Raw genomic sequence first — 25,950 nt, 5'->3', positions numbered from 1 at the left:
GCCCTCTATTGGACACTGACGCTCAATTACTTACTTATTGCTGTCGATTGCAACATACCGTATTTCAATATGATTTCAATAAGAATGTTCCTTTGTTCGCATACGTGTACACCAGTGATGCGTTCACACGTGTATGAAAATCTCATGAACGCATCTGACACAAAATAATCCCAACGTTTCAGACAACGAAATTCGGCTGCATCAGTTTATTGAACACCAAGCAATCTGTCACAATTCATCAAAAAAAAAAACGTGACGATGCAACAGCCATACTGTACAAATCTCCTGGTACAAATCAGTCATTCAATTACACCATACACAACAAATACAGCACATGGAATACAAAATTGATTCAACAGTTTTTTTTTATTTATTGTATCTTTAACTTAAAGAATGGAAACTGGCCCCTACTGTGGATACTTGCTGTACATATTAACCTGAGGCAATGCGGTAGGTCTTGGTGGTTAATGGCCATACACTGGGGGAAACTAATATAGCTGTGGCACCGAACACCTTTGTCTGGCATTTTAATATCATGATGGTATTCCTAACCAGAGTATATATTTCATATCATAATCTTGCGGGCTTTTTTTTGCCATGTGATAGCTAGAAAAACCAGCAAAAAAAATAGGGACTTCATAGAGGAATTCACATATCTACATTTTTGTAATAATTAATTTAATCTCACTCTCAAAATAAGTGTTTGTTTGCTTTCTTTTGATTGGGATATATATCAATATTTTAATTAAGAGTGTAACAATACCCGCAACACTAGACTGGGTTGATACAGTAGTCAGCTGATCCTTCCAGCCTTAGGCTTCATTGGTCTGGTGGTCATATTAATCCGCACATGAGAATCAGTACTAAACAAATCCTGTAGTGTGTAGTCAGTGATGGACACTTTGTAGTAAACAGACCTCTTGAATAACACATCTTTAACACTGAAGAAAAGGGTTTGAAAGACACCCATAGATTGTCAGTACAAATACACATTGCAATCCTGGTTTTCTTCAACTCTTCTTCAAATCCTTATCATTTGGAACACACCCAAACATTTATCAGACTCCCGCTGGCATTACGGCTTCAAGTTTTATCAGTCATTAAAAAAAAAAAAAAAGGGGGTTCCCCTCTTTTATTCATTAGCGGCATGAAACTCCATGGAGCAGCGAGGATACATCAAAAAACAAAAAGCAACCTGGGAGGAAAAATGCATGAGGTCATTTAAACCCATCACAACTACTTGTTTTAAACCTCCTGAAAAAATGATCAACAATTACAATGAAGGTAACCAATAACATGAGTAGTCATTATTATAATAATAATAATAATAATAATAATAATAAAAGGCATTTCAATTCTTTTTGCATTTCTTTTTTTTCCTCTCTTAAATACAGTGATGCCGACAGGCATTATTTACAGGCAGCTCCCACACCCCTCTCCGCCCCGTGAGAGAGGTGCCACGAGGTCAATGAGGCCGGCTGCTGGACTCCGAGGTCCTCCGCTGACGGGGGGCAACGTGGCCGTTCGTGCAACCGTTGTGGCGCTTGCTTGGTCCGCCGTTCATAATGTCTTGGATGTGCTGTACTATCAAGTTGATGGCGACTGCAGGGAATGAGGAAGAGAGAGATGGTTAGAAATCTTGGAAAATGTCCTCAACCGATTCATCACAATGGACAGTTATAAAGAATATATCAAAATGGATGCAGAAATAAGTATGCAACCAACTAGCTGACAGTTTGGTCAGAGACCTGGGATTTATGGTAATGCAGTGATGATGTACTTTTGTAGGACGGCCTGGAAGTAAGCATCGCTACCTTGACACAAAGAGGGATTTTTTAAATGTTTTCCCCAAATATAGCAGAAATTAAAGCCTCTTGAAAACTCACGATTACAATACTGGCACGTTTAGTTCAGCAGGATAATCTGCACATATTAATGCCACGGTTATGATATTGAAGTGTTAATGCAATCGCCATAAGTAAATAGCTTGCTTAAGGCTATATACAAACTGCACTACACTTGTTAGCAAGTCCCGTTTGAAGATGCGTAAAAACGTCAGCCATTCTCGAGTCAGGTATTTTCTGTCGTATTTTATGCTGTAGAATAAATTGTAAATTTTCCCTTGATATGAGGAAAGCCGGAAGTTCTAAATCGCCAACTCATTTCCGGGTTTAAGGACTCATTCCTGCACCACTCTGTAGCAGCTAATGTAGCCTCCAAATCACCAGATTTACCCCATCATTTTTAAAGTAGTCTTTAAACACAACTGATGTTTATTTAACTCTACACGGTTGTAAACTGACTTTGATGTGCTAAATCTGTGGAAATCTTCTGATCCACCAATAGGAGCCTGATCAACAAGAAGGCAGTCTATGTACTGTAGAATACAAATCCATACCAAGGTTATCTGCTCCTCGTGGAATAATGACATCTGCATACTTCTTTGTCTGTGAGAAATAGAGAAAGAGAAAAGATGTTTTTAACAGTTGTATACTGCACAACGGAAGACTGACATTTGGGAGTCATTTATTCATCAACAAGTAGTTGTTCATTAATTACTCAAAATATATACAAACATTTTTGATAGAATTCGTAAAGAATCGGGACACTTGAATTATATGTATTTAAGCAATCAGTGCTCCCCGGTGGACTAACAACGTATTTTGACATTTTCTTAATTACCTCAAATACATCTTTGGCTTTTCTGTGCTGTCATTTCTTGTTTTACATGGGATGAAATACATTAAAACCAACATAAAACGTGAAGCTAATATTGGTTAGTAATGTTTGGCATCCCAGTGTATCAGTGAGGCTCTACTTCAAAAACTAAAGGCGCTTGTAAGGCCGGCACATCACTTACTGGTAAACAGAACTCCTCAAAGGCCGGTTTCACAAAAGTGATGTACTGAGCCAGCACCTGCTCCAGCTCCCTGCCACGCTCACTGATGTCTCGGAGAACTGAAACAGAGAATATCACACACAAATATGAATACAAGCCATTCAATGCAATAACTGAAAAGGAAGCAGGTGCTCTTTTCAAAACTACACACCTCTGCGAGAGAGCCGTGTGTCTGGATCCGTGTCGACAAACAGCTTCATCTGGAACAGATCTCTGATCTCCTGAGAGTAGAACATGAGGATGCCCTCGAACAGCACCACATCAGCTGGGTACACCGTGATGAACTCCTCTTTCCTGGAACAATACAAACATGGAAGAGATTCCCTCATGTCCGTCAGCGACTACACTTAGACAGGTGCCAATTTGAACCGATTACACGTTCAAGTTACCTATTTACCCCACTGGTATAATAATTGAAGCGTTAATGCAATCGCCATAAGTAAATAGCTAGCGTAAGGCTATATACAAACAACATGATGGTTGCATGACTTCACGTCAGCAACGCTAAGCTTAAGGTGGCTAATGTTCAGCGTGATTCATTTTAGTAGTCTTATTTAAGCTTTTGTTAGCACCAGACCTTATTTCAATTCAAAACAAGGGACGTCAGTAGTGCTAAAGGCCAACTAATTCCCGGGTTTTAAATACAACACACACCAGTTATTCAGGGGCCAGTTCTTGTATATCTCCTGTGAGGTGCTTACCTGGAATGATGAACAAAGTCATACAATGGGATCTGGACCGTCTCCCCCTGCAGGATCTTCCTGAGTGTTTGCATTATGAGCTCACTGTCAAAGGCATCTGAGAAAAAAGAAAAGACAAACTATCAGCTTGGATGTTCATATGGTCATATTACTTAGTCCTAGTTAAACCGGCCTTGTGTGCGCCTATGGACATGTGCGACCCCGCGCTGCATGTTTAGTAAGCAATGAATCCATTTCCTGTAACAGGTGTTGGGTTCAGTCTGTGAGCCGTACAGCAGCTGTCTCGGAGAAAGGCCTGCTGACTGTTGGGATTTAAAACCAGCTGAGAAAGGAAGCAGGAGCGGGAGGGGGCAAAGTTGGGCACCAAAAATGGAGTCAGTGCAACTGCCAAATAAAACGCTAGAAGAAATGCTGCTGAACACAAGCCCAATTGCTTGTATGAATAAGCAATTAAATGTCACTGTAGCCTCATTTTCTTTTAAAACGTTATGCTTAAACAGCCTCAGCTGTTACTTACTGCACAAAGGATTGCATTTACATACGAAATTAATTTGGTAGAAGTCTGAAAATGTCAATACTTAACCCACTTTCCGTATCTGGTCTCAAATTGTTTAAAAAGTACTTGAGGCAACTGCAAACTGTGATAAGGAGAGCAAACATGTGCATGCTGCGGTCCGGTGGAGGTGATATACTCTAGAGAAGTGCATTAGCTGCTTCACCATATCCAGTGTGGGCATACCTGGGTGATCGAAGTTGAACTGGCCCTTCAGTGCCTTTGCCTTCTGCTCTGGGGTCAGCACCTTGTAGAAGCTGTCCTGGCTGAGGATGGCCACTTGCCTCTGGTGATGGTCGATCTTGTTCTGGCCCAGCAGCTCCATGATCTTCTCACATACTGACGACTGCGGAAACAGATAACAATAAGTGACCACCCCATGTTCGGCCCGGCTGACCTACACAACTAAATGTATCTCATACCCAGTGCTGACTGGGCAGATCCACGGGGCTCTGCTGTCTTTGTCTCTGTTAAAACACAATGAATTTGGACGCAGCCACTTTAGAGCTGAATGGTTGTTTTATTTGCAACATTTCACAGGACGTGGCATCAAAGGGTCAATTCTCTGACTGATAATCAGTCCATATTAGGGCTGAACGATATACCGTGTCATGGCGATAACCGCGATATGCGAATGAGTGATATTCACACCGCAGGGACATGCGGTTTTATTCATTTTTAAAAAAAATGCTAACGCACTTTAGCACAGAATTCAAAATAAAGATACCCTTATTACTTATCGAAACTGCACATACAATATATCCGATTAAAGCTGAGACTCCACAGATTATTTAAGTATAGTATCTAAGCGATCCGATCTCGCGACAGGGGAAGCAAACACAAGACATCACAACACGTACCTTTACGGAGCTTTTACGGGAGATCGTCTCACCGTAGCTGTCAATCTGATCAAAAGACGTGTTCAATGGCATTAAAACAAGAAAAAACGCGGCTGAGTCGGTTTATCCATAGGTTAATAATGTATCTGTGGCTTTGAAGCAATTGTTTATAATCCATAATTCCATTTTTATGTAAAAATCGGAGCACAAAAGTTAGCTGCTAATGGTAGCCACCAGAGTGTATGCAGCTTCCGGTTTTGGCTACGCGTCACTCTCACTCCTTATTTGTTCATATGTTGGTGTGTGTAGAACTTCCCCTGCATGCACAGCAAACAACCAATCACAATCATTCTTGATCAGATCACAGCAGGCCCCGCCCCGCTAGTTTGCAGACCATCAAAACACTGGTGGCTACCATTAGCAGCTAACTTTTCCTCTCCGATTTTTACATAAAAATGGAATTATGGATTATAAATGAAAAAAATTATTACACAGACACATTATCAACCTATGGATTAACCGATTCAGCCGCCTTTTTTTCTCGTTTTAATGCCATTGAACACGTATTTTGATCAGATTGACAGCTACGGTGAGACGATCTCCCGTAAAAGCTCTGTAAAGGTACGTGTTGTGATGTCTGTGTTTGCTTCCCGTCGCGAGATCGGATCGCTTAGATACTATACTTAAAGAATCTGTGGAGACAATATCTTCATCCGGTTAAATATAGTTAAAAAAACCGTAATATATACCGCAGGGGGGGGGGGGGGAAATCGCGATGTCAGTTTTTTTCAATATCGTGCAGCCCTATTCTATATTTAATCTTGATCCAATAGAGTGGTGCAGTGATGGCGTATTTTAGTAGGGCGACTCAAAAAGTTAGCTACCTCGACAAAAAGCAATGGGATTTTCCATTGGATTTCAGAATATTGCAGAAAATCGGTTGCAAACACTCCATGATACTTAGACTTCATACAATACGTCAGACGTTCGTTTATCTGGATTATATCCACATATAAACTACTTTTTTTAGGCCCTGCATCACGGTTGCATGACTTCATGTCACCACTCCTAAGCTAAAGGCGGACTCTTGTTCAGCTTGGTGTTTAAAAGGTCTCATTTAGCCACTTGTTAGCTATCGCTAATGTGGAAAAGGCTTACTTATTTCCATGTTCTGGGACTCATTCCTGCACCACTAAGGCCATAACTGTAATTAAGAAGATGTCGTAAACATCAAATAATTGCTTTCATTTTAGCAAAGTCACTTTATAGCTGGTCATTTATTTTACATGGCACTTTTTTTAAAGGAAGATTAAAATATTCAGTACCGATGGAAAACAAATAAAAGCTTTTCTGTGATAACTGAGCATCAGTTAGAGGGCGGATGAAAGTGCTGAATCTGCCCTCCTCTCTTTCCATGCATACTGTGCTGGAGTCTGCTTACAGACCAGGAAGCACAAGCTGGCATCGTCCAATCAATGAGCAGTCACCTTACCAAGTAAGGCTGGTCCTGTCTAGCGTCATATCACTACAGTCACTCCTTCCTCCAGCCCCTTGTGTGGGGCTATCAGGAAGTATATATATATACACACAGTCTATGGGAAGCACAACACAGGCCCGCAGCCAGCGTGCTGGTATCTGGGACAAAGTTGGGAGGGCTATGGCCCCTCTTCTGTATTGTAGGCTAACTAGATCTCTCATAGTAAGACCCGTTACAGTCACTAACAGTCGGGATAAGACACTTTAGTTTCTGTTGTGGTTTGGTTGTGTCAAGCTTATCAATTCAACTGGTGTCCTTTGATAACACGAGGTCCCTTTTTCACCGCTGTCAGGCCAGAAATACTCCACCCGGTTCATAACAAAGGAAAACAATGACGTATTCGATAACATCCACGTCTGTGTTCTCACTGGAACAAGAAGGACGTCAGTGCTACCGTAAGTTCAGCACTACTGTGCAAATCAATATAAAATGAACTTGCTCTTTAAAATAACGGTGAATTTATGAAGAAGTTGATCTTGAATAATTACATTTTACAGAACTCAAATCGACGGTTCAAAGTCGGATTTTCTGTATACGGTTAGAGTATACAAGACAAAGGACGTGGGCGCATTGAGGGAAATGTTTAGAGATGGCATTTCCCGCTAGCGCCTGCGTTATGATTCATTACACGAACATCTATAACGGTGTTACACGTAAGCGGTTATTCCAGGTCACTCGAACTTAAAAACACAATTAACGCTACAAGCTGTACATGTGTCTGATCAATGGTACACAGTGTTATCATAAAGATGTCCTCGACATTCATTCGTGTGGTTCAAAATGTGTGCAAACAGTTCCCACAGCTTGGAGAATAGGGCTAGCAGTAGCTATTGTTTCACGTTAGCACAATCAGTAATGCTAGAATGTGATGGAATTCCGCTAATGTTAGACAGCTAAGTGGGCTAACAGTGTTTCTACGTAGTTTAAATTGACCGCCCACCCAGTACAAAAAGGAAAATGAACAAACACGAAATCAATTAAAGCAGCCAGTTTACAGCCATGAGTGCAAGAGGTACAAGCACACGATGGCTAAATAGAGGAGAGACATGTCAATCAAATCTCAACGTCGCGTTGCTTTGGCCACGCGGCCAACTAGCCACCGGCTGCAGGCTAACCTCTGGCTGTGATTTAGCTCAAAGCTGAACCCTGACAATTCTCAAAAAACGTCAATTTAGCTAGCTAGGATGCCAACCTTGCCACTGGCGGTGCCTCCAGATACACCGATGAGAAAAGGTTGTCGGATAACGTCGGTTTTCTCGCCACGGTCCCTAAGATGTGTTTCACTGTCCCCGGCCATGCTTGCAGTGTACAGTCAGAGCTGCTGTGCTGGAATATCATTGAAGTAGAGCTCCTCCCACAGCATCAACATTCACTTTATTTATCCGCTTTTTCGTTTCTACGTTAATTTATTTACATGTATTTTTTTTTTATTTAAAGGGTCGACTGTGATCTACGTTGTTTATATTCTACTTAAAAATATACATATATAGACATTATCTGCATTTTTCTTTTTTGTGATTGGCAGTGAAAATAACCAATCGTCTCTTACGCTTTGACGTCCGCCAGCCCCCATCAACCAATGGCACTCCCAGCAACGGTCGTATTAGTTGCTCCTCGCCCTTGTAGCTAATCAGATAAATAACTAACTTAACTTTACATAAACCGTTATTTAGATACATCAACTTAAAGTACGCGTGGGAAGAAGCTTGTAGGTAAGTTTGACAAACCTTACATATATTCGTGAAACGTTGTGAATGACAAACAATACAAAACGAGAAAAAAGTGGCTTGCTTGTTACAGAATCACTTGCTGAAGCTAATGTTTAACTACTGAAGTAAAACAGCTTTTGACGTTTCCCAATGTAGTCGGGTTTGCTTTAGATAAGGGAAATGTCTGCATGGCATTTACACATAGAATGTATATGTTTCAGTTATCGGCTAAACTTGGAGCAACAGAGCCATTTTTGAGCATGCTCCATAGGCTCGCTACTTCTCTGCGGCGGCCGGCTGTCCCTCCCTTCGCGGCCGCTGTACGGTGCCTTTCTTCGGGATCAGTGGACATCAAGGTCCCGCTAAACTTCTGGGGAGGGAAACGACGGACGAGCCAAGAGAAATGCAACAACGAAAATGTTTACGAACCTGCAACAGGTGAGACACACAATTATTTGATATTCAGATCAAAAGTACTTAGTGTGATTATTAACATGCCTATTCTTAAAAAGCCACACATGGCACCTTTGTTGTGCAACCAGTTGAATGGTCCCTGACCCTGAGCAGTATCAGTGGAGCAGATAAAGTTCCCACTTCCTGGCTGGCTATTAAACATAACTTCGTTATTACACAGCAGAGATGCTACTCAAAATGGGTTTCTCTGTCAACCTGTCAGCCACATTCAGCTGGATCATTTCCTTCTTAGCTTGTTTAGGACAACAAACCTCAAAATAAGGAAAGGTACTGATTGATTGCCAGCCTTTTATTGCACTAACTTCATGTCTTTGTTTTTAAAAACCTAGTTATAGATTAGTTTGGATTAGATATACTTTATTGATCCTAAATTGGAACTTGTTTTGTTGCAGCAGCATGTTTACAATGCATTGCAAATACGTTTAAGAAATAAGCAAAAAGGACAACATTAAGATCCAAAATAAAAATAATCAGTTACTATATACATATCAACAGTAGAAATATAAATATCTATAGAGTATCTGTATAAAACCCAATTTAAAACCAACTGAATAAGTTAGAATTCACTGTAAAAAGTGCTGTGCTATAATGCTCTGTCTGGCTGGGTTCCTTGTTTTAATTCAGATTTCGTGACTCCATTTGAGCACAGCTTGTGTGCAGCCCACTCATCAGGCGGAATGGTGCTCCTTATTTTTGCCTCTCATTGGAAAAGACAGTGTAAAAACTAAGCTGTATTCTCAGTGCGTTACATCCTGTGGTGTCCAGGCCTAGCCAGTGCATACTATGTGAACAAGTCATGGCCTAACAAAGTAAAAAATGCTATTTTATTTACAACCTGTGTACTTAACTGTTATTACCATCACGTGTCTCACTTTGCAGGGCGAGTCCTGTGCCCTTTAGAGCCGTGTGGTGCGGCGGAGGTTAATCAGGCTGTGGAGGCTGCCAAGTCTGCCTTTGGTCATTGGAGCAAAATGTCTGGGATGGAGAGGGCGAAGATCATGATAGAAGCTGCTCACATCATTGAGGTGTTTTTCTTAATCTATTTTCTCCAAATTATTATCCTTCAGTCTCTGCTACTAGAATATGTACATTTGCCCAGATGACATAAGAACTGTTGCAGAGAGAAGGGCTGCATAATTAATTAACATGTTATCATCATCGCCATATGGACTAGTGCAATATTCAAGTAGCAGGAAGGAGAATATCTGTTAAAATATTATTTATTTAATGCAATATTTTTTTATTGCAGAGATATCCCGGCCTATGAATAGTATTCTTTCACACTTAATAAAACATTTATTTGCTACAGAGCCTCTAATTTTTTTAAATGAAAAGACTGCAAAAATGTAGTCCCTCCCATACCTGCAATTAGTTATTTCTTTAAATCATGCAGTCCTAACAGAGGGTATTTTGACTGCAGGTCAAATTTGGTTCCCTAAAAGGTCAGAGAGTGCCTGTACTTGATGAAGAAAGAGTGGCCTGTTTTGTAACTCCAGTTATGGATCTGAGCTGTTGTGATTACACAAACACGATGTGTAACACTTACCCTGGATTTCATGCACAGCGCAGGAGAGAGGAGATAGCTGAAATTGAAGTAGTCAACAACGGAAAGTCCATCACAGAGGCTCGTCTGGATGTGGATTCGGGCAGACTGTGTATAGAGTACTATGCAGCGCTGGCCACCACTCTGGCAGGTTGGTACAATACAACTCGCTCATTACTTACGTGTTTTCCCACTTTCGATCAGAATCAGGTTTTTTTGCCAAGTAGGTTTAGTCATGTAAGTCATTTACATTGGTGTTAACACAATATAGTCCAGTTGCCAGCTTAGTGAACAAGGAAATGTTGAGTACACCAACGTTTTATGATAGAAATGTATATTACCGTTCCCCAGCACATAGAAACTGCTGGATGTTAACCTGCATATGTTGGGCAATTTGCACAGTTAGTATAGCGTATGTAAACAATAGTTAAAAAAATGACTTGGCGGATTTGGACAATTTTGGATTGGTTTTGGGTGTTATTGAGAATGCCGAATCCATGTCTGACATTTTCAGGATAAAACATTACAGTGTTCACCATAAAGTGGCCATATTAGTACTCTCGGTGGGCTGATTTTGACTACCATGAGTAGTGTTGCGAGCATTGGATATAGAGAGCACAAGATACAAATTATTATCTCTACTGTGGACAACTTTTCATCGAATCAATAGGCAATCTTTCCAATACAAATGATGCAGAGTCCTCTAAATCTTTAAATCCGACCCAAAAAGGCTATAATCGTAATTCCTGCTTATAAATTCAATTTATGCCTATTGTTTAAATTGCCCAACATATGCAAGTTAGCATCCGGCAGTTTCTATGTTCTGGGGACCCGTACTATATACTTCTCTCATAAAACCATTGGGTTCTCAACATTTCCGGGTTCACAACAGGACTCTGTGAGCTGGCAGCTAGACTAATAGGAGGAATTAAGTTGAAAAATGATTATAAAAAATAAATGTTTACAATAAATATAAATATACAAAAATGAAAAGACAATAAGAATAAGAACATTTACTCGTAGAATCAAAATATGTGCCGTATCAATTTACAAAGTGGAGGGTCTCGAGACCAATATAGTAGCTAATAAACAGAAAGACATTCTACTCAATATCTAACTATATAATCACTTAGTGGAAAGCCACCAATAAGATGTTGCTTTACCAGGGTTTTTAGCCATTTAACTTAAAAATGTAGTGAGAAATATTGTGATTAAACTGAAAATGAAATAAATCAAAAATATTTGAGGTTTATTGGTGTAATATATCACTCCCTAAAAAAAGGAGAGATCATAAATATTTGTAAACTATTTTTCCACAGAGTTCGAACAGACATGATATTGTAGGAGATGGCATGACACCGTTAATAATTCACAATATACTCCCTGTTGTTATTGTCTATTACACCTTAATAACAAGAACATGATATATTGTACTCAACCAAATCACATTCAACCAAGCTCTTCCTCGCAGGTCTATTGTTAATCACCTCAATTTAGTTTCTGTGAAGTAAGAGAACTTGAGGTTATTCCCACATCTAAAGATTTTAAAGTTATGGCCATTCCTACAAAGTTCTCTAAACATTTATTCTGTATGTTTTTGTATCTACGTACTTCTGAAACATAATATCTAACCCCAACAAAAATAGTCAATCAAAACTGGAATTCAACTGAAACATAATCAAAATGTTAGCACAACAATACAAATATAAATATGAAACTACTAACACCGTTACTGTGATATGACTTGGTTGTCAGATCTATTTAACATCACTCAACCTGAACCCTGAGAAGTACAGCTGTCATATTGTATGTGTTGGTAAGAGAAAATGCTTAGGCAACACATTCCAATGTACGCTGCACCTTTGAAATGTGAATCCTAAAAATGTCACCTATATTCCGTGTCTCAAGGCCAGCATGTGCAGTTGCCTGGGGGATCGTTCGCCTACACCCGCAGGGAGCCTCTGGGCGTCTGCGTCGGCATCGGGGCCTGGAACTATCCTTTCCAGATCGCTGCCTGGAAATCTGCTCCAGCCCTGGCCTGTGGTAACGGAGACTATTAAAGCTCTTAGCCATAACAATTAGCTTTAGCACAACATATTGCCTTCTTTAAGGTCAACTATGTCTGTTTGTTATTCAGCCTTACGTTAGCTTTTTATTTCTGCCAGTTGCATTTACGCTACAAGAATCATAAATGTGGTGTTAGTATGTGAAGAAGATCCAATAGCCTTTTTGTGTTTGGATAAACCTACAAGTTAAAACATTATAAAGTACTTTATACATTGGACCAAACATCTTCTACACATTGCATACAATCCTTCTTGAATTCTGTGCTATTGGATAAATATTGGAAACATTTTTCTGTAATTGGTAGTGGTTTTTTTTTAGATGTGGCTTATTGGACAAACACTGCTATAACTCACTCATTCAAACATACTCTGCTATTTAAGCCACAGTTACATGTCAGGTTAGGTATGCTAGTTGAACGGAGCAATCCTGAAAAAGGTTCTGGCACTTCACCTATGGATGGCACTACAGCAGGGTCACATTTTAGACATTTTTGTTGGATTACATTTTGGAATTTGCCATTTTGTTTAAGTTTTGGACAGTTTTCAGTGAGTTTTTCCTTGTTGAGTTATAGATTTTCAGAATGGTTTAGTTTGATATATAAAAAGTCTTATTTTGTTGTTGTTAGGGCTATGTACAGTATAATGTGTCTACATAGTTGGAAAACTGTGAGAAAACACATAAATTCCCTTTCACTACCACACTCGGTTGTTTAACATTAGACCTGAGCTGAATTGTTAAATGACATTTGATCTGCTATAATATTTAAATCACGTTCTTGTTATTTCATTCTACAAGACGAGACTGCATTTGAAAAACAACAGTGGGTAGTTATGTAGTATCGCAGCATTTCTCATGAATGTCAAGAATCCTGGTTATTTTTCATAGAGCTTCGGTGTACAAAGAGTTGTTCTCACTGACGAGGTTCTACGAAATGTCCCCTTACAGTGAAGACTACATCCTGGTAAAGATAAGCCTTATTTATAAAGCATCTCACACTTCTATGGCATGCTGCAAACAAACAAACAACCCTTTTGGACCTTACACCACCCCTCTCATTTTGTTTTATAAATCAAAACATATCACCAGCCATGGCTGTGTTAAAGAAGTGGGCGTAACCTTTTGTCAGCAGACATTTCAGGAAGCAAAGCTGCACAGGACACAGCGCCACCAATGGCCTTGACAAATGTTTATTTTTAACATGTCTAAATTGATATAACTTTATATAAAACATATGTGCATGCATATGTGAAGAAGTATGTTTGATTGGATTTGTTCTCAATATCACAGTCGCTGCCTTTTCTCACTGTTCAAATCTTGTGTCTGTCATCTAAAACAGGCAACTCCATGGTGTTCAAGCCCTCCCCGGTGACCCCTGTGACGGCGGTCCTGCTGGCAGAGATCTACGCCATGGCCGGAGCTCCAGAGGGGCTGTACAACGTGGTGCAGGGCGGCCAGGAGACCGGCAGCCTGCTCTGCCACCACCCTGATGTAGCTAAGGTGTCCTTCACCGGGAGCGTGCCCACAGGAAAGAAGGTCAGTGTTATATACACGGTGCAGGGCTCGACATTATAAATGGCCCACTGGCCCGGAAGCACTATTTAGACACCCCGGGCCAGCATAACGTACTTTCCACTTGCCCGCTCGGGCCACTAAAAATATTGCTTTAAAAAAAAAAAATGGTCCTGTGTTATTGGTATTTTGACTAGCAATTTTGTTAAATTGTTTCGTTTATTAACGCTACAACATAGCGTTTTGTGAGTCGCTTGTCGTTGTTGGGTGAAAAGCAAACAGCTGTTTGCTGCGGAGCGCAGCGCGAGCAGGCTCCCGTGAGCGGGAGCGCGCTCCTTCACTACAGACTATCGCGCCACCTAATCATTCGCCAAAATGTTTTTAATACCAGCGGTAACCGGCCAAGCGCAGGGAAAAAAACTATCTTCAAATAAAAGAAAGTCACCGGAGGAGTTAAAGGAGAGTGACAGGGAGTATGAGAAGAAGAGGGAGAGAACGTTTCAGCCAGCTTGATCGATGGAGTTGGCTTCTAGTGCAGTGACGCGTCCTAAAACCCTTTTATAATCTATTCAGACCCAGCGCCAGAACAAATCTAAAGGAAGGGCATATGATTTTCATGGGAGGGCAAACAAAGCCGTCATGTGCTGCGGGCCAGCGGCACAATATATATCAAACAGCATGGCCAAAAGCATTGCATAAAGACGCACACTTATCACAAATACATACACAAATAAAGGGCAACATAGAAACCACTTTTAAAAAATTGTGTGCGTGGCAGCACAAATACTGGTAAATCACGAGCAAGGCACACTGGTTAAGGATGGTAGCTTCCTCAGGAAAGAAATATGGAGACGGAGACGTTGAACTGTTTAGCCCGCCTTGGGCATGGTTTATTTTCCTATGCACTGCACTCGGACATGCTGTGGAGTGAATCGTGATCACCTCTGAGAGGGAGTTGGTTGACAGCTAAAAAAACTATAATATCAACGACACGTAATAGCAGTTCCGTGCCAGCTGATTTGCACCAAAGTAGTAATTTCCTTATTTGTTTCCTTGCGTATCTGTCTCTCTCTCCACAACTCTCACATGAAATGTGTTCTTTTGATGCGGCATGCCTTATCAGTCCTTTATCAGTATGTAATGCGTGTTTCCAGTCGCAAAAACCTTTGACAGTAAAAGCCGCATCAGATGAAGACGTATTTACTTTAAACTGTCTACAGGGGAAACAAAAGGCTGCGTCTGCTTTTAACAAATATTCAAGCCATGGTCTGTTGTTGTACCATGCAGTGGCAAAAGTGTGCTTCTTTCTTGAAAACAATCAGTTTCACCTGGTTGGGTTTATTAACCCCAAGATCATCTGGGGCTGTTGGTCTTTGAGCGGTTGCTGGCCCAATAGTACCTGTTGATGTGCTGCAAGGTGGCGTCTGTAGTGGAGGCACCGGCACGGAGGAGGAGGAGGAGGAGGAGGAGGAGGATGGTGGCGGGTGTGGTACAGGGTGTGGCAGCGCAGGTGGTGATGGTAGGGGCACAAGGAGCTGTGCCTCGGAGGACAGCGTTGGTGGCGGCCGCTTTGATGAGTCAAGGCTTGGGCTCGCTAACTCAGTCCCGGGGTTTGCCGAGGTCAAGCTTGTGACATTAAGGCGTGCTGCTGCAACGGCAGGTGCAGGGTCGCCAGCAGCACCATCGGCTGCAGTTCTTTCATCGCTATTTCGTTTTAATAAATCCTTAGACCTTTTAAGCCAATTTCTGATGTCCATTTTGTAATTCAAACAGAAATGTCTACAGAATGCACAATAAACAAATCCAGAATAGGCGGCAGAGTGTGACGCTGTGATTGGTCTAAATGTGAACGAATCACAAATCACAACAGACACATGCATTTATTTTTTTTATTTTTAAGTTACTATCTGACATCACATACATCGTAGCATAAAAATTCACAGTTTATTTATAATTTAAAAAAAAAAAAAAATTATTTTTATAAATAATAAAAAACGTGTTTATTAGGGGAGGGCAGGAATGTCAAATTGGAGGGCCTGGCCCTCCCACGGCGCCGGGCATGAATCTATTGATTAGATTTATGTTTCGTAAATGATAAAAGTAGGGTAGACATGTGGAGATTATCCGGCTGAACAAAACGTGCATTTATCAAACAGGTTTGTTTTCCACAGACCTTATTTCCAGCTATTTTCCAAAACCCTGTGGAGAAATCCCATTGCTTTTTTGTCGAGGGAACCAGCAGCTTGCTTCCTGGTTTCAGGACGCGTCACTGTACCTCTCAATATGATGCCAATATAAACAAGGTCTTTTGTCGGCTCTGTACATCAATGCCGACCTATGCTGACAAGTAAGTGAAGAGTAGAACATATAAAGGTATTGGCTATAGGGAAATGTCCCAGCAGTTTAGGAGAATGAAGGTTCTAATCTAATCTATTACATTATTTCTAACTCCTAATGACAGGAAGGCAGAAAGCGCATTATACAAATAATAATAGGCTACTCATAATAATAGCAGACATTTTTTAACCTTGCCTGAAATGCCTCCATTGGACTCCTTTGTTTCCTTCTGTAACATAGGAACATCCCTACGTAACACTCAGGCTAGCGCTCCAACACAGTGTACGTGGGACATCTCTAAGTGTTTGACTAATCACAACAGAGCCGGCCAGCTAACCAATCAGAGCAGACTGGGCTCTGGTTTCAGACAGAGGGTGAAAAGAGGTGTTGCAGCACCGGCAGTATGAGAAAAATAAAGAGCTTTTTGAACATTAAAGCATGGAGACATGCCCGAGTAGAGGCACAGAGGACACATATGATCCTGAAAATGAGCAGAATAGGCTCCTCTAAGTTTTGTTTAGCTTGTAATGTTCCTGTACGATACATGACCTCTCCAAATCCCGATGTGTTAGTTATATATATTGTACATTTATTATGTTCAGCGTCCCCTACTTTAAGCCTTGGATAGTTTATCGGGGTGTGATTTCACATATCTCCATTATGTCTTATTTTTGCACTTTTTTAAACCGTTTGACAATAAAATGAATTTAATTGTCAACTTTGTATTGCTTTTATCAGCATGATATATTGAATAAAATCATCCTGGAACATACAGGTAATAAATGGGAATATTAATTCTTTGTATTATAATTCGATAACACAGATTATGGAGATGGCATCCAAGGGAGTAAAGCACGTGACTCTGGAGCTGGGGGGGAAATCTCCTCTGCTCATCTTTCAGGACAGTGATGTGGAGAACGCTGTGAAGGGAGCCCTCATGGCCAACTTCCTGTCTCAAGGCCAGGTAAATAGTGTGTTTGAATGTTGTATGTTCATGTCCAATCTGCACATGGAAGCATACTTGATTTAATTAAATGTATCACAGGTCTGCAGCAACGGGACGCGGGTGTTTGTTCATAAGGGCATTCTGCCAGAGTTTGTGGAGGAGGTGGTGAAGAGGACGCGGGCGATCGAGATAGGAGACCCGCTGTTGGAGAGCACCAGGATGGGAGCCCTGGTCAGCGGGTCACACCTGGAGAGAGTCCTGTCCTTTGTTGACCAGGCAAAGAAAGAGGTAAGGCTTGTCCTCATAGGCTCGTGTGAAGCGAGTACAATTTTGATATCCTTGACGTTAATCGTACCGTTTCCAGGGAGCTACGGTGCTGTGCGGAGGTGAACCCTTTGTCCCATCAGATCCTAAACTCAGAGGAGGATACTACATGACTCCATGTGTATTGGGTAAGACTTCTGTTGATTCCTCCATGATGTAATGCATTCAGAAGATCTCTGAAAGTGTGGCGCACTATTTTATTACTCTCCCAATTTTGAAGATGTAATTAAAAGTATGTTGTCAGGAGTCAAAGGGGATTCATCACTATCTGAATGCAGTTTAGGTGACATCAGTGTTTGTGCTTTCTTCAGAGGTGGGAGTAGAACTCAGACCTTTTACTTAAGTAGAAGTACAAGAGTGTAGGAATACTCTATTACAAGTAAAAGTCCTGCAATTAAAATCTTACTTCAGTAAAATACAAAAGTATTAGTAAGATACTCAAGGTACCAAAAGTAAAAGTTCTCATTATGCAGATTGGCCCATTTTAGAATAATATATATTATATATAAAAGTTTTGATTATAATTGTTGATTGTTAATTGTTTTTAAAGCTGGTAAAGGTACAGCTGGGGTGAACTTTACCCCAGGTGTAACTCAGGTCTTATTTAATATAATGTGCATGCCCTCTTTAATAGTGGTTTAGTTTTTTTTCTCCATCTTCTCTTTTGCTGTAACAATGTACATTTCCCCTCTGTGGGACGAACAAAGGTATTCTGATTCTGATACTTAAAGGTCCCATGTCATGCTTTTCCGGTTATTACCCGTCCCCTTGTGTGTTATGTAGCTTTTTCTGCATGTAAACGGTCTGCAGAGTCACAAACCCTCAAAGTACACCCTGTATCGACTAAAACTCTAACACAGAAAGGGACCTGTCTATGCTGACCCAGAACGCCTCGTTGGAGATTTTTCTTTTTCCATTTTTTTCTTCCTGGTCACTGTGACGTAACGGTCCAAATGGACCAATCTGCAGAGCTCCGCACACACACACACACACACACACACACACACTCACTCAGCCTTATCTTTTCTCAGCCGCGGTGCTGTGTGGAGCTCCGTACACACATACACTCGGAGCTTAGGCTGTGAGGGTGTATGTGATTAGGCTGAGCTCCGCGGTGTCTCGCTGTCTCGCAGACCCCACGCAGCAACCAGGAAACAACACCAGTAATCCAGCTCACACTGTCAGCTCCTCGAGCCTCAAAGGGCGGAGCAGCGAGCCCCTCAATGTCCCGCCAACACTGCACCCAGACCCCACGCAGCCTTTTCATCTGTTTGTCATTACTGGTGTCATTTCCTGGTTGCTAACAAACGCCATTGTAACACATAAACACTGATTTTCCGCTGTAAGGGTGGTTGACTAATCAGAACAGAGTGGGCGAGCTGACCAATCAGAGCACAGTGGGCTCACAGGGATGGGGGGGCAGGAGCTCCAACAAGCCGTTTAGGACAGAGACTGAATACACATACTATACAGAGATGCTGTATGAGAAACCAATGTGAGTTTGGAAAATTGAACAATGTAAATCTATTCTAGTATACCTCAACAATGGAATTATGATCAGTAGAAATGGCCATGACATGAGACCTTTAAGTAAAGTACTTGAATAAATGTACTTAGTTACTTTACACCATTGGCTTTCTCTTTGTCCTCGTTAAGGTAACTGCACAGATGAGATGACCTGTGTGAAGGAGGAGATCTTCGGTCCTGTCATGTCTGTGTTGTCTTTTGAAAGTGAAGAGGAGGTGCTGCTGAGAGCCAACGACACCGACTTGGGACTGGCTGCAGGAGTTTTCACCAGGTTGGTGTGGTGACACATTCAGGGCAATCTCGCAGGCTAGTAAATTAGATTTTTGAAAAAGTGGTGTTGGTGAAGTATGAGCCTTATCTTTTGAGATTTTATTTTAGGCAAAACAGAATTATCCTATAACAAATGTGTTAAATACAATACAGTAACATCTCATCATATTATTGCAATATATTTGCAGATGTATCAATCATAGGTCAAAACACTTTCAAAAAAAGACAGCAGTGTAGCGCTGTAGATCCCATCCCATCTTTTCTTTAAGAAATTTTTTAAAAGGTTATTCTATTTAACTTTTCTGAACAATTAAGGTTGAAAGAAGCAATATTAGGAGTTAAGGGACAAAAAAGTAAAATTTAACTATTGATAGACCACAAAGGCTTGGGTAAATAGTGGTTAAAATCAACACAACTAAATAGGGATTGTTTTGAACCTTTTAGATTTTGTTTCTTTATGTTCCCGTAGTGATGTGAAGCGAGCCCATCGTGTGGTGGAACACCTGAAGGCTGGTTCCTGTTTCATCAACAACTACAACATCACCCCTGTGGAGGTGCCCTTCGGAGGCTTCAAAATGTCAGGTACAGACTGTAGGCTGTGTAGAGTGTTGCAGTGAGGACCTGTTTTTGTAGTCAAATCAGGAAGTTAGCATCGCAGGAGCTCCCTCGACAAAAGCAATGGGATTTAATATTGGAATTCTCAAATACTGCAGAAACTAAGCTGGCAAACGTTTATGATACTTACACAATTTGTTCAGCACGAAACTCTTCACATTTTAACACCACTTTGTGATTTTTTTAAGCATGCAACGTTCCGCTATAAACAAACAACACAATCAGAAGGCCCGCTAATCATCGCCACCGCTAAGCTAATGTTCAGCGTGATGTTTGGTCTTATTTAGTCACTTATAAGCCACCGTTGTTTTTATGACTCATAAAAGCTTGAGATTTACAAATGGGCTATGTATTGATATATTTCATATCATAAAACAAGATGTTAACCACGGAACATATTTCAGGCGTCAAACCAAAAGCAGGTTCAAAAAACTGTTCACTTTTAGGTTGATGAAGTAACCAAAGGTGGTAAAATGCTAACTCATTATCAGGTTTTAGGACCTTAGACTGTATACATAAAGGTTAGCACGCAATCACAGGCGATTTTGTTTTTATTGGTATAATTTCAGTGTATAAAAAAACCTTCCCTAAACAAGAGTCGTTAGCTTATTTGATCACTGTGGAGACTACTTCCTTTTCTTTACATTCACCAGGCATAGGGCGGGAAAACGGTCAGGTGACCATTGAACACTACTCCCAGCTGAAGAGTGTCTATGTGGAGATGGGAGATGTGGACAGCCTCTTCTAGGACAGAGATGCATGGAGAGGAAGGTGGAGCTGTAACTGCGACAGACACTCAAAGTGTGGACCAGTACAAAGCTTCAGGGAAATACCATCAAAACTTTTTGCTCCTGAAAATGAGCCATTTCTATTTTTCTGAATGTCATTTTAATGTTAAACTGAGGGAAAATTAACTACAAATAGGGAATAGGGAATGGGAAAGTGACATCAGGAACAGCAAGTCCCTTTAAAATTAAACTTTAAAGTAGCTGACTGTATACTGCAAGTGATGATAATTGCTGAACTACAGCAACACAAACCGGGAATATGATTTACAACATGAAATATTGCAGTATACGCACATACGTGTACTGGCAGATAAATTATGCATAATAAGTCGACATTTCGTTAGCATAACATTAGCTATCTTACCCCTGTCTGTGTGACATTATAGTTGTCATTGAACCTGTAGGTTTGAAGGTCCAGTATCCCCCCGTTTGTGAACTTGACATGGGCCTCTACATTTTTGATATTTTTAAAATACAGACAGGTACACACCAACTGTCTGTTTCTGCCTAAAGCTTCTCTTAGCCCCAGAATGCACCGCGGTTCCCATTCCCTATAGCGGAAATTTGACATTTACATCTAAAGCACATTTCAATTAACATTTGCGCCAAATGGATTAAACTAATAGGTCCTCAGTATTGGCTGAACGATGAATTTTCCGCTTGTTGTGCATACATGTATTGATTTATATGATTTGCACCGTATGTATTCTTGCTAAAAAAACTCTTTAATCCGTACTGTATGCAGAATAATATTTCTACCGGAGAACAAATATGTTTACAAGTCAAGCTTTATTTCCTCAACAATCATATAAATATATTTTTATACATGCAAAATACAATAATAAATTAAGCTACTTGAACAGATATTGATTAATAGGCTAGACTGTACACTTCAAATATGCCTTTTGTACAAAGTTGTGTTAATTAGAACTTTAATTATGTAAAGAAACTGTCCAACGCATTTTCACATGTAACCAATTGTAACATAACATTAAACAGTGTTAACATTGCAATAAAATGAAGAATTATTTTATGTTTGTGTGTTCATTGCTGACAGCTTATTTTATTTTTTGATGTTGTGGCTGAATCCTCTTCTTCCGCGACAGATCTTTGGTAGCTGCATTTCTCTAAGATAATAAAGAAAGTCAAGTTTTCTTTGTGTCACATTTTTCAGTAACCTGAATACTTCAATATAATTATGCCTCTGCTAGTTCAACTGTACCTTTGCCATGGGTTTTTTAGGTTTCTTGAACTGTGCAGCAGATTCTGTTCAAAGGATAGTCAGCAGTGTTAACGTTTTGATTAGTTTGGATAGCTTTTTTACAGATTTACTGTTTTGAGAGCAGCGAAGACTTACCATCTTCAGAAGGCAGATCCTCTTCGTATGTTTTCTTAAGAGGGTCCTGTAACCGGTATTAAAAACAATTTAAAGGAACTTACAGCAAACAAGAAAAACAACCTTGATGCATGAGATGACTTTAAATGAATACTTCAACCACAAAAACGACCATTGGTCAATTAATTACTCAGTCCCGATAAACTTGAATTCTTGAAGAAAATGTTTTCTCACCTCCAGGGTGAAAAAAGATTCAAACAAACCTTGAGGAAGCCATGATAATTGGGTTTGCATTATGTAAACATATCTATTTAACAAACTCACACAACTCATGCAGTATAATCCAAGTCTCATTTACGAGACGATCAAAAAGTACAATGAATAATGGCTTTACCTGTTCTCCTGTTCCCTGGACAACAACATATGCCTTTGTGGTATTCCAAAGGTATTCACTTTTCAATCATTAAATACCCAGATCACCTGGTGCCTGAATCAGCCCTCAAAATAAAAGCGTGAACGACAACTCAAATTAACTTCACTGAAATGACTCTTTGCAAAACAGAAATAAAATAAATGTTTGACTATTAAATCATACAAATCAACTAATAGCTCAAACCAACAGTGTCACACTTGGGCAGGCATGCTAATGTTTGTGCATGTCCAAAGTGTTTTAAATAGTAAGGTTTTTCTGAATTATGCATGAGTTTGGGAAGTAGTGAGCTTACAACCTAATGGGTCTTGGAATATACTGCAGTAGTTGATTAGGAGTTTGCGAAATTCGGAGTTTATTCTTCGTATACTATATTTCATCCCGTGGTAGAATTCAAGGTACCACGGGATGATTAACTGATAAACGAATAGTCATTTTGTGCATTTGTTTAACATGAATAAGCTAGATTTAGTTCTTTTTAGGATAAATTACAACAAAAAAGAAGAAAAAGGGAATTTTGTGCCAGTTTTACAGTGAGACAAATATATAAGTTAATTCCAGCACTTTAAAAATCCTCCTTCCTGCCCCACCTCGATGGTCTCGCTCTCTGCAGGATGACTCAGAGAATCCTGCTTGCTGTCCCTCAGGTGATTCCCTTCTTGAAGCTTCTCCAGCCGGCTTTGATCGGCTGACACGCGCACTAGCAAGGTGTGGAACGCCGTCGGCACCTCGCCCACCCTGAAGTGCACGGCCATGCCTTCGAACCACAGGCTATCAGATTCGCCCTCTTTGAAGCCTGGGGGCTGGTAGTCGGCCGGGGTGACTTTGAAAGAAGAGCAGAAGGAGATGATTCCTATTATCCGAGGTATGACGCTAAGATTCTTATTTATTTGATTGGGCAGAGACACAATCTTACTGTCATCATAATAGTAGAGTTTCATGGTGATGTACACGTTGTTGGGGAGGGCTTCCAGGTTTTGCATGAGCAGGAAGAGCTTCCTGATGAGCAGCACTGAGGCTTTTTTGGTGTCCTCCAGTGTTACCTGCATCTCCACATCGTTGTTCCTGAGGTTTCATGGAGGTAACCGAGACATCAGTTTGGTCACGTGGAAGCCTTTTCTAACTTATTTACTCAAACATAGAAAGTATAATCCTAACCTGAGTATGTTCATCTCAGGCCCCTTCTCAGTGTATTTATATTTGAACTGGTACGACTCGATAATGCACTGCAAAAGGAGAAAAAGAAATGTATTTCAATGATGATCAAGCTTCATGCTGGGATCTGACAAAATTGGGTTTCTGCTAATATTTTTATATTTTTAAAATGACTTACATTAGGTTCATCTGGATTGGTGTACACCTATATTGCAATAACATGTACGGAGTTATTGTTCTGTTTTCTTTTTGTAAGCAATGTGTTGCCATTAAGTGTTGCTTTATCGATTGACTTACCCCAATGAAAACAACCTGGAGCTGTTAAAAAGGACAACATTGAAAATTAGTCAAAAAAAGAAAACATATTATACAAATGTAAATTATTCACGGATGCATTAACTTACATACTGCTTCTCTAAAGCATCAAAGCAGCCCATCATCCTGCAAAAAAATAAATAATTAGACCTTCAGTCTCCAAGTGCTTATTATCGCTGCTGACTTCCTACTTCTTGAGCTCGCTACGCCTTGAGCTAGCAAATGTGGCCAGTACTAATGTTTATTATGGGAGCATTAAGGCAGGAATTTTGTAATTACCATTTCACAACCTTGCTGGCACCAGGAGTGTTGCTGTCTTCACGCAAAACTTTGATGCACAAATCTGTGGGAATGGCAGAATAAAACTGCATGTATTACTTTTTGATGAAGAGCAATGATTACCACCGAGACAATATAAAGTTCAAGGCAATATTGTTATATGCACAATAGCTACACCATAGTTTGGCAATCAAAATCCAGTCCCCAACCCAAAAGTCCTCGGCTCTTCCAGCAATGCAACATACTAGAAACTTAAGACATACAAAGAAATTATAATAGTCAGAGGAGAAATAAAATAAAATAGTGCAAGTGACAAAAAGGTTGAAAGTAGAAATAAGTAACATTTTGTGTACAGTGGATTGGAGTATTTTACTCCATATTGTAATACTGTAATATAAATACATATTTGGAGTGCAACAGATTTACAGTATGTCTTCACATAGATCCTATAGAACACATACATCTGTTTAGAGTTTAGATATGTAAGAGCCTTTTATTAAGTGTATACTACTTTATGTGTTGGCTAAAGTCATACAAATGTATATTCTTCTCAGACTTTCATGGGTTCACAGTACAGCTAGGGTAGCCTACAATTTACACAACAACAACAACACACCCATTGAGAGATGAATGCCTGAATTGTCCTTATTTTCCTAAACTTCTAGGCTATTTGAGGGTGTTTAATATTTACCTTCCAGATATCTGGACCTGTAGGCATCTTCTGGAAAGATCCCTCTGAGGTAGGTGATGGAGGACACCGCCAACGCCATCATCCTCTTGACAAAAACGAGTGACTCCTGCTCCGTTTTCAAGTCATTCAGGAACAATCCTATCCACTTTTATAAGATTAAAAGGAACAAACAAAGACGTTAAGTAAAGGAGAAAACAGGAGCTACATTTGACTTGAAGGCCCACACGATGGCGCCGTTGTCTACGTAAAATGTCCTCCAGAGCTTACTTAAACATCAAGTTAATGTACACTTATAGATATACACACTTATTAAAACAAATGGTAAACATGTTATTTTAGCTTAAATGTGTTGTGGTCAAACCTCGGCAGTTTCCTCCTTGCTCTTCCTGGTGCACATCTTCCCAGCAGCCATTTTCACCTTATCACTATTGCTACTGATTAATTACCTAAGCTAACACGAAGCTAACAAGATGAATACAAACATTCAATATCAGATAGTGACGCAGACGCTTATTAAAGTAATGAAACCTTTCCTCACGGGCTCATTTTGAATATGTTTATGCTATGTTGTATTAAAACGCCTATAGGAAGTCTTAACAGGTTAAGCTTATGTTAATAAAACACAAAAATTACCTATACATTAGACAGGATATCTCTGTTTATTTTTCCCGCCACTAATCTGCGTGCCGTACACCAACAGTACATTGTCGGATTTACTGTACGTAAATGACCGGAAGTCATTTTTTACATTGAATTGACTGATGTCAATTACACATTTTTACTTTATCTAAGCTAAAACGCCTGTGAAATAAATAAGTATAGGTAATTAATGAATACAAAATTGCAATATTACCTTTTCAAGGCATTCAATCACAGGTGAAAGTGTGTAGGTGCAAATTTAGGTCAAATATGGGAAAGGTAACTCACTGACATTTCCAACCAGTTACATCAGTTACCAACACTACTCTTAACAGTATAGCAGCAAAAACACCTAATATGTTATAACTGCATATTAAAATATTCAAAGTTGGTGTTCGAAGAGGTCTTATCAGCGAAATTAAGTAAAAACACCTGTGAGGCAGTGTTTGAGAGCACCTGGCAACAAT

At 40.1% G+C, this 25,950-nt stretch overlaps 3 protein-coding genes across 5 annotated transcripts; 1 reads left to right on the top strand and 2 right to left on the bottom strand.

Moving 5' to 3' along the window:
- Positions 1-191: 191 nt before the first annotated feature.
- Positions 192-7,961, bottom strand: uck2b (uridine-cytidine kinase 2b). 2 transcript variants are annotated; one of them, XM_079652408.1, is made up of 8 exons: positions 7,722-7,961; positions 4,576-4,620; positions 4,340-4,499; positions 3,601-3,697; positions 3,051-3,193; positions 2,861-2,958; positions 2,399-2,447; positions 192-1,602 (listed from the first exon to the last, which is right to left on the bottom strand). In XM_079652408.1, exons 1-8 carry the CDS (start codon positions 7,824-7,826, stop codon positions 1,466-1,468), a joined length of 834 nt encoding a protein of 277 aa, XP_079508534.1. In that variant the 5' UTR covers positions 7,827-7,961; the 3' UTR covers positions 192-1,465. The 2 variants fall into 2 exon arrangements, with proteins under 2 accessions (XP_079508534.1, XP_079508535.1); XM_079652409.1 differs by lacking the exon at positions 4,576-4,620.
- On the top strand, positions 5,742-21,671 carry aldh9a1b (aldehyde dehydrogenase 9 family, member A1b). Of its 2 annotated transcripts, none has more exons than XM_079652407.1 (12): positions 5,742-6,924; positions 8,460-8,676; positions 9,592-9,737; positions 10,277-10,406; positions 12,164-12,298; positions 13,659-13,855; positions 16,992-17,132; positions 17,214-17,402; positions 17,479-17,566; positions 19,095-19,236; positions 19,705-19,817; positions 20,504-21,671. In XM_079652407.1, the coding sequence occupies exons 2-12, from the start codon at positions 8,499-8,501 to the stop codon at positions 20,596-20,598; spliced, it is 1,554 nt and encodes a 517-aa protein (XP_079508533.1). In that variant the 5' UTR covers positions 5,742-6,924; positions 8,460-8,498; the 3' UTR covers positions 20,599-21,671. The 2 variants fall into 2 exon arrangements, with proteins under 2 accessions (XP_079508533.1, XP_079508532.1); XM_079652406.1 differs by lacking the exon at positions 5,742-6,924 and adding an exon at positions 8,094-8,241.
- Positions 21,409-25,542, bottom strand: zte38 (zebrafish testis-expressed 38). The gene is made up of 12 exons (XM_079652412.1): positions 25,206-25,542; positions 24,845-24,989; positions 24,154-24,217; positions 23,964-24,000; positions 23,857-23,877; positions 23,738-23,764; positions 23,563-23,630; positions 23,321-23,469; positions 22,995-23,227; positions 21,996-22,041; positions 21,861-21,904; positions 21,409-21,765 (listed from the first exon to the last, which is right to left on the bottom strand). Exons 1-12 carry the CDS (start codon positions 25,254-25,256, stop codon positions 21,697-21,699), a joined length of 954 nt encoding a protein of 317 aa, XP_079508538.1. The 5' UTR covers positions 25,257-25,542; the 3' UTR covers positions 21,409-21,696.
- Between the last annotated feature and the right edge of the window lie 408 nt (positions 25,543-25,950).

This window comes from Notothenia rossii (genome assembly GCF_949606895.1).
Source record: "Notothenia rossii genome assembly, chromosome: 9".
NCBI classification, from domain to species: Eukaryota; Metazoa; Chordata; class Actinopteri; order Perciformes; family Nototheniidae; genus Notothenia; species Notothenia rossii.
Note: the sequence above shows the minus strand (reverse complement) of the source record. Positions and strands in the feature narration are given on the sequence as shown.